The sequence below is a fragment of the Suncus etruscus genome, chromosome 1 (genome assembly GCF_024139225.1).
Source record: "Suncus etruscus isolate mSunEtr1 chromosome 1, mSunEtr1.pri.cur, whole genome shotgun sequence".
Classification (NCBI taxonomy): domain Eukaryota; kingdom Metazoa; phylum Chordata; class Mammalia; order Eulipotyphla; family Soricidae; genus Suncus; species Suncus etruscus.
Window position 1 is genome coordinate 150,615,078 of NC_064848.1, and position 12,879 is coordinate 150,627,956.

The following is a 12,879-nucleotide window of genomic DNA, read 5'->3' on the forward strand; positions in this document are numbered from 1 at the left end:
GGATCCAATATTCAATGGTCTCTTGCTGTTTCCGTGATCTACCCACAATATCAGCATGTCCTTTGCCCTGTGAAGGATATTTCTAGGAATTTATCTGACAGAACAAATGAAGAGAATGCAAACCGTAGGCAGTTCTTTGCTTTCTGACATCCTGGAATTCTGGAAGAAGGAAAGAAGGTGAAAGCAAATTAAGGTTAAAAAAGTGTAGATTTGGTTCCCAACGAATTTAGAGAGATAAGATTTCTAATTATACATTTCCTTTCTACACAGTGACTGATAGTATGTATTCCCAGTGTTTTGCTCATGTTCTTTCATCCTGTTCTTTTCTCTGATGATTGAATACCAATGAATGAACGAGGTGCAGCGGGTATGTGATTATTGCTGCAGATTAGCCCCATTCAGGAGACTGAGTGCTTTTTATCTCCATGCCAATTATAAAAGTATATGATACCGAACTGCTTATCACTCAGAGCAGCACATTCATTTTCTTTTTTTCCACATCTCTTTGTACAAATAAAAGCAAATGCAATAAAGTACTCAGAGACAACGAAGCAACATGTAATTGCTCAGAATGCTCATTTATCATTCAAAAGTGTACATTTGGAATTTGAGAGAAGCTTTAGAGAATGTGGAGTGTGAGAAAATTAGGATCTTTTGTACAGCTATGTCCTCTGTATTTATAATAGCAAATTATATGAGACAAATTTATCAGTGGGCTGATGAAATACATTTGAGGCTTTTATGTAAAAATCTCTATTGACATGGGAATATGTTCAGCATAGGACTCTAATATTTTTTAATGATTGAACTGATTTACACCAAAAGATTTTATTTTTATTTAGAAAGCAAATACTCCCACTTCTAATTGGGTGTGAGCACTGGCGGGACTTAGGCTCGGTTCTTTTCAAAAGGGAAACCAGTTGTCTAAGTGCCATATACCGAAATTTTCTATAGCTGCCCCTTTCCTCTGTGAAGCCTTTGAAGCAAGTATCTGAATTTGGGACCGTCTGATCCCCCCTCTATATTGGCCTTGCTCTCTTAACATCGTACCATCCCTCTGAAGACTCTTAAGTCTCTTGGCTGCTCTTAATTCTTTGACCTCTATAAATCTCTTAGGATGTCTATTTTATTCATCTTCACCAAAAAATAATTTGTTAGAATATTGATCAGGCATACATTGAGCCTCTAGATCAATTTCGAGGAAAAATGACATTTCTATAATATTGACTTCATTGCAGAAGCCTGGCATGAAGGTTTTTAAATGGCATACAGTAAAAGCCTATAGTCTTAACTTTTCCGCATATAGTTTTATGCATTTAGATTTAGCTGCTATTATAAATAGTATGTCCTAAAATTCCTTTTTATTTTTATTTATTACTATTATTATTTTTTTTTATCTGGGGTCACACCTAGTGATACTTAAGGGATAACTTCTGGTTATGCACATAGGAAATCACTTCTGGTAGTGCTTAGGGGACTATATGAGATGCTGGGGATTGAACCCATGTTGGCTGTGAGCAAGGCAAGTGCCTTACCTGCTAAACTATCTTTCCAGCCCCTACTTATTTTTAATAGGGGTTAGTCCCAGTAGGGCTCAACTGGACTTCACTATCACTAGGAGGTCATGCTCAGCCCTGTGGCCCTATGTAAGCAGCTACCAGGGCCATGCACTGCTGGGGTCTCTCTCTGGTCCTTATTTATTTTTTAAATAGGGGTCAGCCCCAGAAGGGCTAACCAGCATCACTATCAACAGGGGTCACTCCTGGTGATGTTCAGCCCTGTGGTCCTGTGTAAGTAGATACCAGGGCCATGCCCAGCCATGTTCCATGGTACCACGTACAGCTCGGGATTGAAATCAGCACTTTGAACATGTTACACATATGTTTCTCCTTGTCTGGCCCCTTGTTTGGTTTTTGGGCAATACCAAGTGGTGCTTGGGGCTTATTCCTGCCTGGGTGCTCAGGGGTCAAACTGTCAGTACTGAGGGAGCATATGCAGTGCTTTTTTTTTGTGTTTGGGCCACACTCACCAGAGCTCAGGGCTTACTCCTGGCTCTGTGTTCAGAGTGATTCCTGGTGGGTTTGAGGGACCACACAAAGTGCCAGGGATCAAACCCAGGTCAGCTACATGCAAAGCAAGTGCGTTCCTTACTGTACTTTTTTTTTCTGTTTTGGTTTTTGGTCCACACCCGGCAGCACTCAGGGGTTACTCCTGGCTCTATGCTCAGATGTCACTCCTAGCAGGCTCGGGGGACCATATGGGATGCCAGGATTCGAACCACCGACCTGCATGCAAGGCAAATGCCTTACCTCCATGCCATCTCTTCGGCCCCTACTGTACTATATTTTATACTGCATTTTCTTTAATGTTTTTTCTTCTCTAGTGTATACCATCATTAGTGATTCATATTAATAGATTCTAATATACAGACTATATACTTTTTCTTTTTTATATATTTTTATACTTTATTTCATGTAAATACTACTATATCCTACTTATGCTGTGCTCTATCATTATGATTGTGTTTAAGGTTTTCTGTTTCTCTGCCTCCTCCATACTCCCTGATAGAATGTAAGTTCTATTGTATGCAGAGATTTGTGGTTCTCATGGCACAGAGCCACCAGAGCTGTGTTCAAATAAACTTGAATTAGTGCAAAGCCCACTTTCTTGTTTTATAACCCCCTTCCTCCCCCGGGGAGATAAAGTCTTGGTGGTAGCCTTTAATCTTACATTGGATCTTCAGGACCTGAGCCCTTCAAGAGGAGAGAGAAGTGGTGTTTGGGATTATTTTCCCCAAGGGTGGGTTTGGATCAGAGCCGCCAGAATGCACTGCAGGAAGAGGTAAAGAACTGAGCTCAGTTTTCAGGGGCTTTTAAGCCTCACCCTGTACAAAGGTATCACTAACCCCCAGGCCCCTGTGGAGAGCACTGGGGTTCCTACATGTAGCAACAGACATAGCAGTTAGGGGGTGATGTGTATAGTTAGGATGGAGGCTGCAAGGGAGGGACCCTGAGACCTTACAGCCATAATCACAAATCAGGGACTGCCTGCATCTTCAAACCTGAGCATTTTGGAGGATGTTGGAGCAGAATTGAGACCATCACTGGTGGCTCTGTGCTCAGGGCTCAGGACAGTTTATGTGATAACTGAGGGTAGAGCCTGGATCCACACTTATGCAAGGCAATCAATAGCCTTAACCTTGTGCTGTCCTCATTCCCTTGTCATGTTTATTTAGCAGATGTGTGTGGCCAAAACCTATTCAGGGAGGTGAACTGTACAGCATTTAAATTATACCCCAACAAAGGAGTTTATATATGGAGGGGGGGTGAAACCATTCAGGATTGAGTCACCACATACACAGCTTCAACACTGTTAAGCCCAGGGAAGACCACCACCATTTGTATCTAAACAGCTTTCATGTGACCTCACCCTTTTAGAGCACGGAAGACTTCATGAACATCTGCATCGAGCCTGACACCGTGACCAAAGGGGACTTCATAATGCTGGGGTAAGAGAGTTGGGTAGGGGCAGGGACCTCTGGAAACACAGTATGCATTTGTGTGTGTGTGTGTGTGTGTGTGTGTGTGTGTGTGTGTCTTTGTATGTCTGCGAAGGCAGCATTTATTCTGTGTGTGTCTATGTGTATGTCTGGGAAGGCAGCATTTATTCTGTGTGTGTGTGTGTGTTTGTGTATGTCTGCGAAGGCAGCATTCTGTGTGTGTCTATGTGTATGTCTGGGAAGGCAGCATTTATTCTGTGTGTGTGTGTGTGTGTGTGTGTGTGTCCCACTGCCTCACACACCTCTGCCACTACCTCCTGGCTCATGTCCTTCTGCTTCTCTGAATCTTGTCCCTGTGCTGAGAATGAGAATGCACTACAGAATCACCTCGAATTTCATGTGTGTGTGTGTGTGTGTGTGTGTGTGTGTGTGTGTGTGTGTGTGTGTTCGTTCACATGCTCTTCTGAATCTATGTGTGTGTCCCACTGCTTCACATACCAGGACTCTGCCTCCACCTCCTGGTCCATGTCCTTCTGCTCCTCTGAATCTTGCACAGCGCTGAGAATGAGAATGCACCACTAGAATCACCTCGAATTCTTAAGACTTAAGAGGAAGAGGACAGGAACTTAGGGCTTCACCGCCAACTCTTGCATGCCTTCTCAAAGAAGCCAAGATGCTTATAAAAATCCTGGGAGGGTCTTGAGCAGCTCTGCCTTACCCCCTCTGCCCCTGGCTAGCTGCTGAGCCCTGTCTGACAGGTCAGAGGCTCCCTCCAGGCCCATTGGCCCCGAGCGTCCCCCCAAATCTTCAAAGCTCTTCCCTCTCCCTCCTCTAGCTTCGTTTGTGTCCCAGCGCCCTCTCGTGGCCATCTCGGGATTGCTTCGCCTTGCTGATGACCGGCCTTTGGGCCTTTTCTATTGTCTGCTCAGAGGAAGGAGGGGAGAATGAAGCTTCAGGGCTTCCTGTGGATCCAGGGACTTATCACAGACTACCTGACACTAGTTGTTGAGATGGGTAAACAACATTTTCTTCACATAATAGTTTAGTGTTTACCCTGGGCAAGAGGAGTGGGTTTAGCCACTGAGAGGGGGATGTTATGAAGCTAGTGAGGTTCAAGGTGCAGAGTTAGTTCCACTGTAGGTCTCCTGGCCCATCCCCCTCCGTTCAGACGTGCTACTGCTGTGCACCCTATGTACCATCCCAATGCATCTGTGCCCATGGGTGCCAACACCCAGGCCTACTCTCTTGTCCCCACAGGAGTAAGAAGGTGCAAGAACCAGCACTCCGCTCTGCTGGGACTGAGTGCCTCCGTGCCAGCCAGTGCTCTCTGCGGCTGCCTGAGGTGAGCGTTTTCTTCGATTCTGGCTGCTCCCTTCTCTCTTGACCTGCAGGGCCAGGAACAAGGGGAGTCTGCAGTTGAAGCCCAATCCCGAGGGGTTGGATCCCTGTGAATTTGCAGTGCTCTTGACGTGCTCCAGGGGTGCACAGGGAGAGCATTTCCCAGTGGGCGTAGGGTCGTGAGGTTTTGGAACAAGGTCCAGTTCAGGTGCCAACTCTCAGCCCTTAGTGCCACTTCTCTGGGTCTGGACCCCTTCAGGGTGGCCTGAGTTTCAGGAGACTAGAACCCCTTAATCTGGATCCTATATGATCCTATTAATAATATCTCAGGCAAGAATGGGTTCAGATCCCCCAGAAGACCCATGGCTATTCTATTGTGGAGGATGAAGGAGTGCAGGTGAATTGTAGCACCTCCACCCACAGGGGCTTCAGATTTTAGGACTATGGTGTCCCCAGCTGCGTGTCTACCCTTGTTCATGGGGCCTGGAGTGAAACAAGAGCAGAGGGAGGGAAGTCATGCTGAAGAAGATCCACACTTCGGCTAGCAGGGAAAGATTCAAGCCACCAATGAGCACAGCATTTCGTGTACAAGAACCCTTCAGAGGTCTGACAGAACCTAGGCCTACCCAGAATATTGTTGCTCAGATTCCCAGACACTCAAGTGGGAGACAGAGGCCGTGGAGGAAAAATAGCCTTGGCGAGGCTCTCTCTGTCAGGTCCTCGGGTGGCAGCACCCCTCCTGGCCCCTGCCCTGCATGATCTCTCTTCCTCTCCCAGGGCACAGAGGGCTCCTTCAGCATAGACAGTGAGGAGTATGAGGCGATGCCCGTGGAGGTGAAGCTGCTCCCCAGGAAGCTACGTTTCTTCTGGGACCCTCGCAAGCGGGAGCAGTTGCAACTTCAGGCAGTCCCAGGAGCCTGAGCAGCCCCAGCATACAGCTCAAGGGGGACATCGCTACCCCCACACCGCCTGCCCCAACAGTGGGACCAAACGGTGCCCGGCATCCCTGCGTGCCCACTCCCTCTTGCCACAGCCAGCGCCCCTCTGCCCTGCTCCACCTGGGACTTCTGCACCTAGCTCCCCTGCAGCAACACACACAGCTGTTCCCTCCCAGCAGCTCGAGGGGCAGGCTTTGTCCCAGCAGAGTGCAAGCACATGGGACAGCAGGCTCCCCATCATCCCAATCCCATACCCCTTCCTGGGCCTACCTGTCCCCCACCTTTTCCCATCCATCGCTGCTGCAGGCGCCTGTGGCCCTTCTTCAGCCATGGCTGAACTAGTAGAAAATGCTGATGTTGTGCGTTACTTTATTTTTTTTTTTTTTTTTGAGTAGTGCTTCTTCATTGTGGTGCATGCTGGAAACTGGCTTGGCCCACTGCCGCAATCCAGATAAGTCCAGTCATCTGTGCATCTGTGTCATTTTTTTTTAAATAAGTGACCACCCTTGCAGGGAACCCTTAGCTGTTCCACCCTTTCCTCTCATGTGTGCCCCAGAAGTATTGGGGAAAATCATGTATTCTCCCACACTCTGAAGCTGACGTCTAAAATCTTATAGAGGAAGTTAAAAAGTTGCCAAAGTATGTCCTTGTCTGGTGCCATGTAAATATTGATATTTTAAAATAAAACCGTTAACATCACTCTCAAACGCAGCCAGTGTGATTTAAACACACTGCAATTTGACACTCGTCATCCATTTACAAAAATAAATGAATCTGTTCTTTAGCAGCTGAAATTTTAAATTTGATTTTTGCTTTGTACGCCCCACACCAAAGCAGGCTGCCACACGGTAATCTATTTTTACTCTTGATTTTCTTTATAACTTGCCCTACCTTCCAACCCCCCAAAGATAAATGAAAATAATTCTTTTCCAGTTCTTTAACACAATATTGTAAATATTGTGATTACGAGCTACAATTGCTAGAATGATATTTTGGGGAAGTAACTTGATTAACTCTATGTTACATAATTATTATACAAGCTCATTATTAGCTTATTAACCTCATGATTCATTTACCCCTAATTTAGGGTTCAGTGTTGTCTCCCTAGTACCATGGATGGAAATGTAACTCAAAATAACATACATGTGAAGCATGCTTTCCACTACACAACCTCATCCTAGTTCTCATTCCTCTTTTTACACAAAGGGCATTTTAATAAGTTGATAGGGCAGAACAGTAAGAATGTTACACTAGACTGGAGACAGTCAGGGATGAGGACACTTGCCTTGCATGGAGCAGACCCTTGTCCAATCCCCAGCAGTACACATTATCCCTCTAGCACTACCAAAAGTGACCCCTAACCATTGCAGTGTCACTCAGTCGCCTCCCAGATCCTTCTCAAAAAAGTCAGTGTCCTGCAATTCTTTGAACTTCTTTGGAGTTGCATTAGAAAAAATACAATCAGTGTATTATGGGCTGAGCATATATTTTGCAAGTGGAAGGACCTAGGTACTGGATTATTGGTCCCACCCTAATCAATATTCATACTCCACCCTAGGGTGTGATCTGGTGATGGGATTATTGGATTATTCCTGACTTGGTGTTTCTCTTCCACCGAAGGGTGTGGCCTGGCTCTTGTCAATAAAAGCAGAGGTCTGAGGAAGGCAGGCGCTCATTCTTCCAGCTTCTTCCACTAAGCTGCATTCCTTCTTAGGAGCAAAGGGCTTGTGTGGTGGGATTCTTGGCTTGAGTGCTGGATTTCCTGAACCTGTACTTGTACCTTTTCACTGTGTGAAAACACTGCATCAGTGTTTTCTTCCGGACCCGCATCTTACCACATCCTCGTTTTGGAGTCTGCAGCTCCAAAAGTTTGGTCCCTGGCACAAAAAGGTCCCTCAACACCTCTGAGAGGTAGTCCCTGACCACTGCCAGGAGTGACTCAAAACAAAACCAACCCGAAAAAAGTATCAGTATCTAATGAAAAAGTATTATTGTTCAACTGAGAGTGAATAGAACTTCCTTGATTTTGCTGAGGATAGAGAACTCGTAATGGTCTCATTTTGCTAAGGATTTCTTTTTTTTTTTTCTTGCTAAGGATTTCTTAGCCAGTTCTTGTCTTCATGGAATCCTCCCCTTAACATTTTCCTGACAGCTCTGGGTGCTTGCACTGTAGAGGGCAGAGCAGGAGGAAATGGGGCAAGGGGTCCTTGCAGGGAAAGGGCCTGGCAAAGATTCAGCCTCCTACTCGGTAGTCAGAGGATAGGATCTAGATCTATGCCCAGGTCCTGGTGACATCAGACTAGATGCTTTTCAATGATTCAAAGCAGTGGCAAAGTGCTCAGGAGTGACAAGGAGGGAAAGTGACTCACCAGGCTTCTGATTCTTTCCATGTCGGTTGAGAAGCTTCGTGAGACACAGTAGCAGGTAGGTCTAGCCAGCAGCCCTGGCGAGGCAACGGGTCCCAGGACAGGAAGGCTGCAGGTGGTGGAGGAGGTGGGTACATGCCCTGTGTTGTGGTTTCAGGGGAGAAAACAATGGGCAGGGCTGGCCAGGGCCAGCTCGGAACATCACAAGGGCCCGTAGGCTGTTCCTTTCTGGGCATGCCGCTGACTCCCTACCAGGTTTCCATACAAACACTCCCTAGTGCAAATGGTTGATTCTGAGTTGATTCGGATCCCTAAGAAGTTGGTTTCCTTAGCATCTGTTGCCTTGTCCTTCCAGTAAAAGGGTAATGAGAAAAGTACCTGGTCCTGGAGAATGACTACAGCCTCAATGGGGACTGATCCCATCTCCCCAGCTTTCTCCCTCACTGAGCTGAGCCTGGAACTCTGTGTGCAGACTCAGTGTGTATTCCCCGCTACCTCCCCCAACAATCACATTTCTTAGGTTCCCATGCTTCTTTCAACTAATGTCCCATTACAGGAAAAGAAATTCCTTAGCATTCTCCCTCCTGGAAATCTACCTTGTTTAAGTAGGCCTATAGCACCTTCACATTGCACCTGAGGCCTCTACAGCCCCCATCATTCCAGCACTCTCCTGTGCCATAAATATGGGCAGTAACACCCATTTTGGCTGATGGCGGTCAGGGGTTACGCCAGGCTCTGCACTCAGGAAACTCCTGGTAGTACTAAGGGGCACATATAAGCTGCTGGGGATTGAGCCCTAGTGGCTGCATTCAAGACAAGCACCTTACCCACTGTGCTATCACTCTGGCCCCAAGTATCACTCACTTGGGGAAACCCCAGGCTGGGTGAAGGACCACAGCAGACATAGTCATGTTAAAATTGAATTTTAATTGTAAAAACTTTTCTGTAAATATAGTTATATCAACGGCTCTGCACACAATGGGTTTGGATCTATACAGGTAGACTGGACACGGATATTGTACCACAGAATAAACCAGTTCCACAAGCGTGGATAGATTCTTGGTTCTAAGTTGGGCCGTAGCTTGCTATAGGCCTGAAAAATCACCACCTCTAAAATTAACATCATTCTTCGCAGAAGGATTCGGGGTGAAACTTAGGAACCGTCTCGTTAACTTTGTCATATGAGGTAAATACTTGAAACAAAAATAGATTCCATTTCTCTTATTGCTATAACTTATATAGAGGGGTTCATCAGAATGGGAGGGGGAGCATTTAAGGCGTCAGGGAGGCTGAGTTTATCCCGCTTTGAGGGAGAAAAAGGACCATTTTCCAAGCCCGTAATTATTGTTTCACTAAAGCTTTAGGTCCCACATCTGCAAAAAACGTTTGGTCAACAATCATGGTAATTTTGTTTGCCTCTAGCTCCACTCCTCCCATCCCCACCCCCCAAATCTCCATTCCCTTCAAAATCCCTGGGTCTAGCCTTTCTTCACCCATAGGCACCTGCCTCATAGTAGACCAGACCAAACCGCTTCCTGGTGGTGCCTGCTTTGAAAACTTGTCTACTTGGCTTAATTTAGCTGAAGGAGCTTTTGCATGAAGGCCTATGAATATTATTGTGAGTTCCCTTACTGGCCTGTGGTGGCGTGCTCAGGGATCATCCTGACTAATTTATGAACCTTGCTAACCCCACCACCCAAGAGAAATAGCACAGTCAACATATTCGTCTAAATAGGCATTCTGCAGAAGCCATTGACATCCCCCCTGACCCTCTAAAAACCCACGTGCGTTACATACTGAGCTCAAAATAACTCAGAAAGATGCAGGTAGGAATTTATGTCATCGTCACTTCATTTGATAGTACAGGCACAATGTTTCCTCTCTGAGGATGCAGTTTCATTCAACTGCCCTGCCTTCCAGCTCCAAAATGGAATTAAAGTGCCAGTTAAAAAAATAATAAAACATCCTCCAACGGGCCAGAGCAATAGCACAGCGGTAGGACGTTTGCTTTGCATGCAGCCTATCTAGGTCGGACCTTGGTTCGATCCCCCAGTTTCCCATATGGTCCCCCAAGCCAGGTGACTCCTGAGCATCACCGGGTGTGTTCAAAAACCAAAAAATAAAATAAAATAAACCTATAAAACTTCCTCCAACCCTTTGTCCCCAACCCCAGTCAAAGTTACCCCCAGAAATCCTGAAAGCTGCCCCTCTGGGCCAGTAACTGCATAACCTCCCGCCTCAGTTTCCCTCCCATTGGGGGGACCACCTTGGGCCTGTCACCACAGGCTCAATTGTTTCCACTGCTAACATTTGCAGAATAAAATCTGTTGTGAAGGACCTGGCCCAGCTTCTAGAGGCCACACTTGTCTGTTCCTTCTAGAATTTTAGCCTCTCCATGTCTTTTCACGTTACCACTTCACACTCCATTCAACACATCCTCATTGGGGTAGAAAAATAAACTTTCATTTCTTGTAAGAAAAATGTCCATTTCATTCAGAGAGGCTCTCCATGTGACTCCTTCCTGGGAGAGGTATCTCAATAAAAAACAGATCATGAGAAGTTCACAGAGGGGTGTAGAAGGTGCTTCCTCTTGGTGTCTTCTCTGACCTGAATCCAGGGCTGTTTGATCTGCTGTAGCCCTGGCTTCACACTAGTATCTGCCAGACAGCCTGAGACCCACACCCCTGTACTTCTAACTCTTCAGAAAGTCCTTCAACCTCTCCTGGGTCATGCAGCCTCATGGAATAAGGCCCCAAACTAAGGTCTCTGCTCTGGTGGAGGCTGATGTATTCCTCTTTCAAAGCTTAATGCGTGACTGCCCTTTACGAAAGTTTCCCCGAAAGGCTTCTGCTTAAAGGTGAATAAGCTCATTTTTCCCTCCTGTTCAAAGGGTGCTTGGTGTTATCAAGACAAATGGCAAGCTTGTCCTCTTTGCCCCTGGAGCAAAAAGCAGTGATTTGGTGATGATTTAATGGTCCTTCCAGCTAAAAGATCATGGGTAGCAATAATGGATCTTCACAATGTGGTATTTAGCTTGTGTTGCCCTTAAATTCTCCACCCCGGTTTTCATGTGGAATAAAACAAAGTCACAGGTGCGCGCTCCTTGGCTGAGTTTATTTCTCTTAATCGATCCACGAATTCATCTTCCCTTCCTCAGCAACTGGAAGGGGTGCCAGGATGGTTGATGGAGATGGAGACAAATGTTACCAAATTCAATACAATCCACACATCAATGGCTGTAGGCTGGGGAACAGTCCCTGGGCTCGCCGGCCCCAGAGTGCATCAAGCATGATGGAGCCAAAGCTTTTTATTTTCTATATAAAACTTGGTCCTGGCATTGGAGCTGACAACAGATAAGCACTTCTGACTTCTTCCAGAGAGACCTGCACAAAGTCCCCAGAACTGAATATCACCAAGTACTATGCCTGTGCTCTGAGCTGGCCACCTGATTGCTTCTAATGTACTTCCAGGCTAGTCAGGTCATCCACAGCAGTACTTCCTGGGTAATCACTTGCACCATCCATCGGAGATCAGCTTAGTGCTCTCTAGAAGGACCTTGCTTCTAGGTCAGGTCAGGTGGGACTCCGAGTGTTCAGTGAACCCCTCTGCTTAAAGGGAGCTGTTCAGGTCTCCTGCGCAGAGCCCACAGCCAGTCCCACAAAGTCAAGGCACCAAGGCAGGTACCCACGTCCTCTGGACAGAAGTACATATCACAGAAATACTCCAACAGGAGATGGTGCTCACTGGCATTTCACAAACTGTGTCCCCTTTAGACAAAGGGTACCTACAGCCCCGCTGGAGATGAGGGTAGGAACGCAGTGGAAGGGGACTTTGTGGCTAAGAGGTTCCAGTGTCTCAGTGCAGGCAAAAAGACGGGAGTGGGGGGTAGGTGGTGATGCAGAGAGGGGTTACGGGATAGGGATCACATGAGGTCCAGGTTGGAGTTGATTCCCTGGAAATTCCCTTTGAGAATAAATAGAGAAAGAAGGGTAGATGGTGGGCTTGTGTGGTCAGCTGAGTCCAGGGACATTGGCAGGGAGATCTCCCTCTGCACAAGAAGGAGAGCAGGGAAATGCCAGGTAGCTGCCTAGGATAGGGAAATTAGGGGATCCCTAAGCCCTGACCCACTGATTACAGGAGAGAAGGAAGTCCCATTTCCACCCCTTCCTGTCCAAAGTTACAACAGCTAGGGGTAGGGGTCTACACATGCGCAAAACAGGAGTTATCAGGCTTCAAAAATATGGTCCCCAAACTCCCCCACTCCACAGAAGGAGGGTCCCCTTGGGAAACCTAGTCTTAGCTTTCTCTCTCCCTGCTGTTTGGAAAAACTTGAACTTCTGGCACCACTCAAAGCAACTAGCATGAAGTGACCAGATCCACTCTTCAAAGGAAAGGCGGTGGGGTGTCAGCTTTGAGTGTTTTTCTTTTGTAAGCAAGGAGGTAACTGAAACTGGGGTCATACATTAGACTACTCTACGGCCTACACCCATTTACAAGAGGATGCTCCCTCATGGTGACCAGCTGTGTGCATTTCCTCCCGGGCTCTTTTTCAAGTCTCAAACTTCCTCTCAAGAAGCTATAGTGGGGAAATACTTCTAAAAAAAGCCTTGATCTCACAAAAGTTAGTCTTGAGGAACAAGGTGTTCCTCTGGGGCAGAGCACATGCCCACCCCATATGACAGAGGCCCTGGGCTTTATCCTGGGTGCCATCATGAGAAATAAAGCCACCAGCTCATCT

General features: G+C 46.6%; 1 protein-coding gene across 2 annotated transcripts in view; it reads left to right on the forward strand.

The window, feature by feature from the left end:
- Positions 1 to 6,482, forward strand: part of AGK (acylglycerol kinase) — a 74,750-nt gene extending 68,268 nt beyond the window's left edge. For both annotated transcript variants that reach the window (XM_049774979.1, XM_049774985.1), the window contains exons 14-16: positions 3,438 to 3,508; positions 4,757 to 4,841; positions 5,615 to 6,482. In XM_049774979.1, coding sequence (XP_049630936.1) covers positions 3,438 to 3,508; positions 4,757 to 4,841; positions 5,615 to 5,758 — 300 coding nt within the window. In that variant the 3' untranslated portion in view covers positions 5,759 to 6,482. The remainder of the gene's footprint in view (positions 1 to 3,437; positions 3,509 to 4,756; positions 4,842 to 5,614) is intronic.
- The last annotated feature ends 6,397 nt before the right edge of the window (positions 6,483 to 12,879 follow it).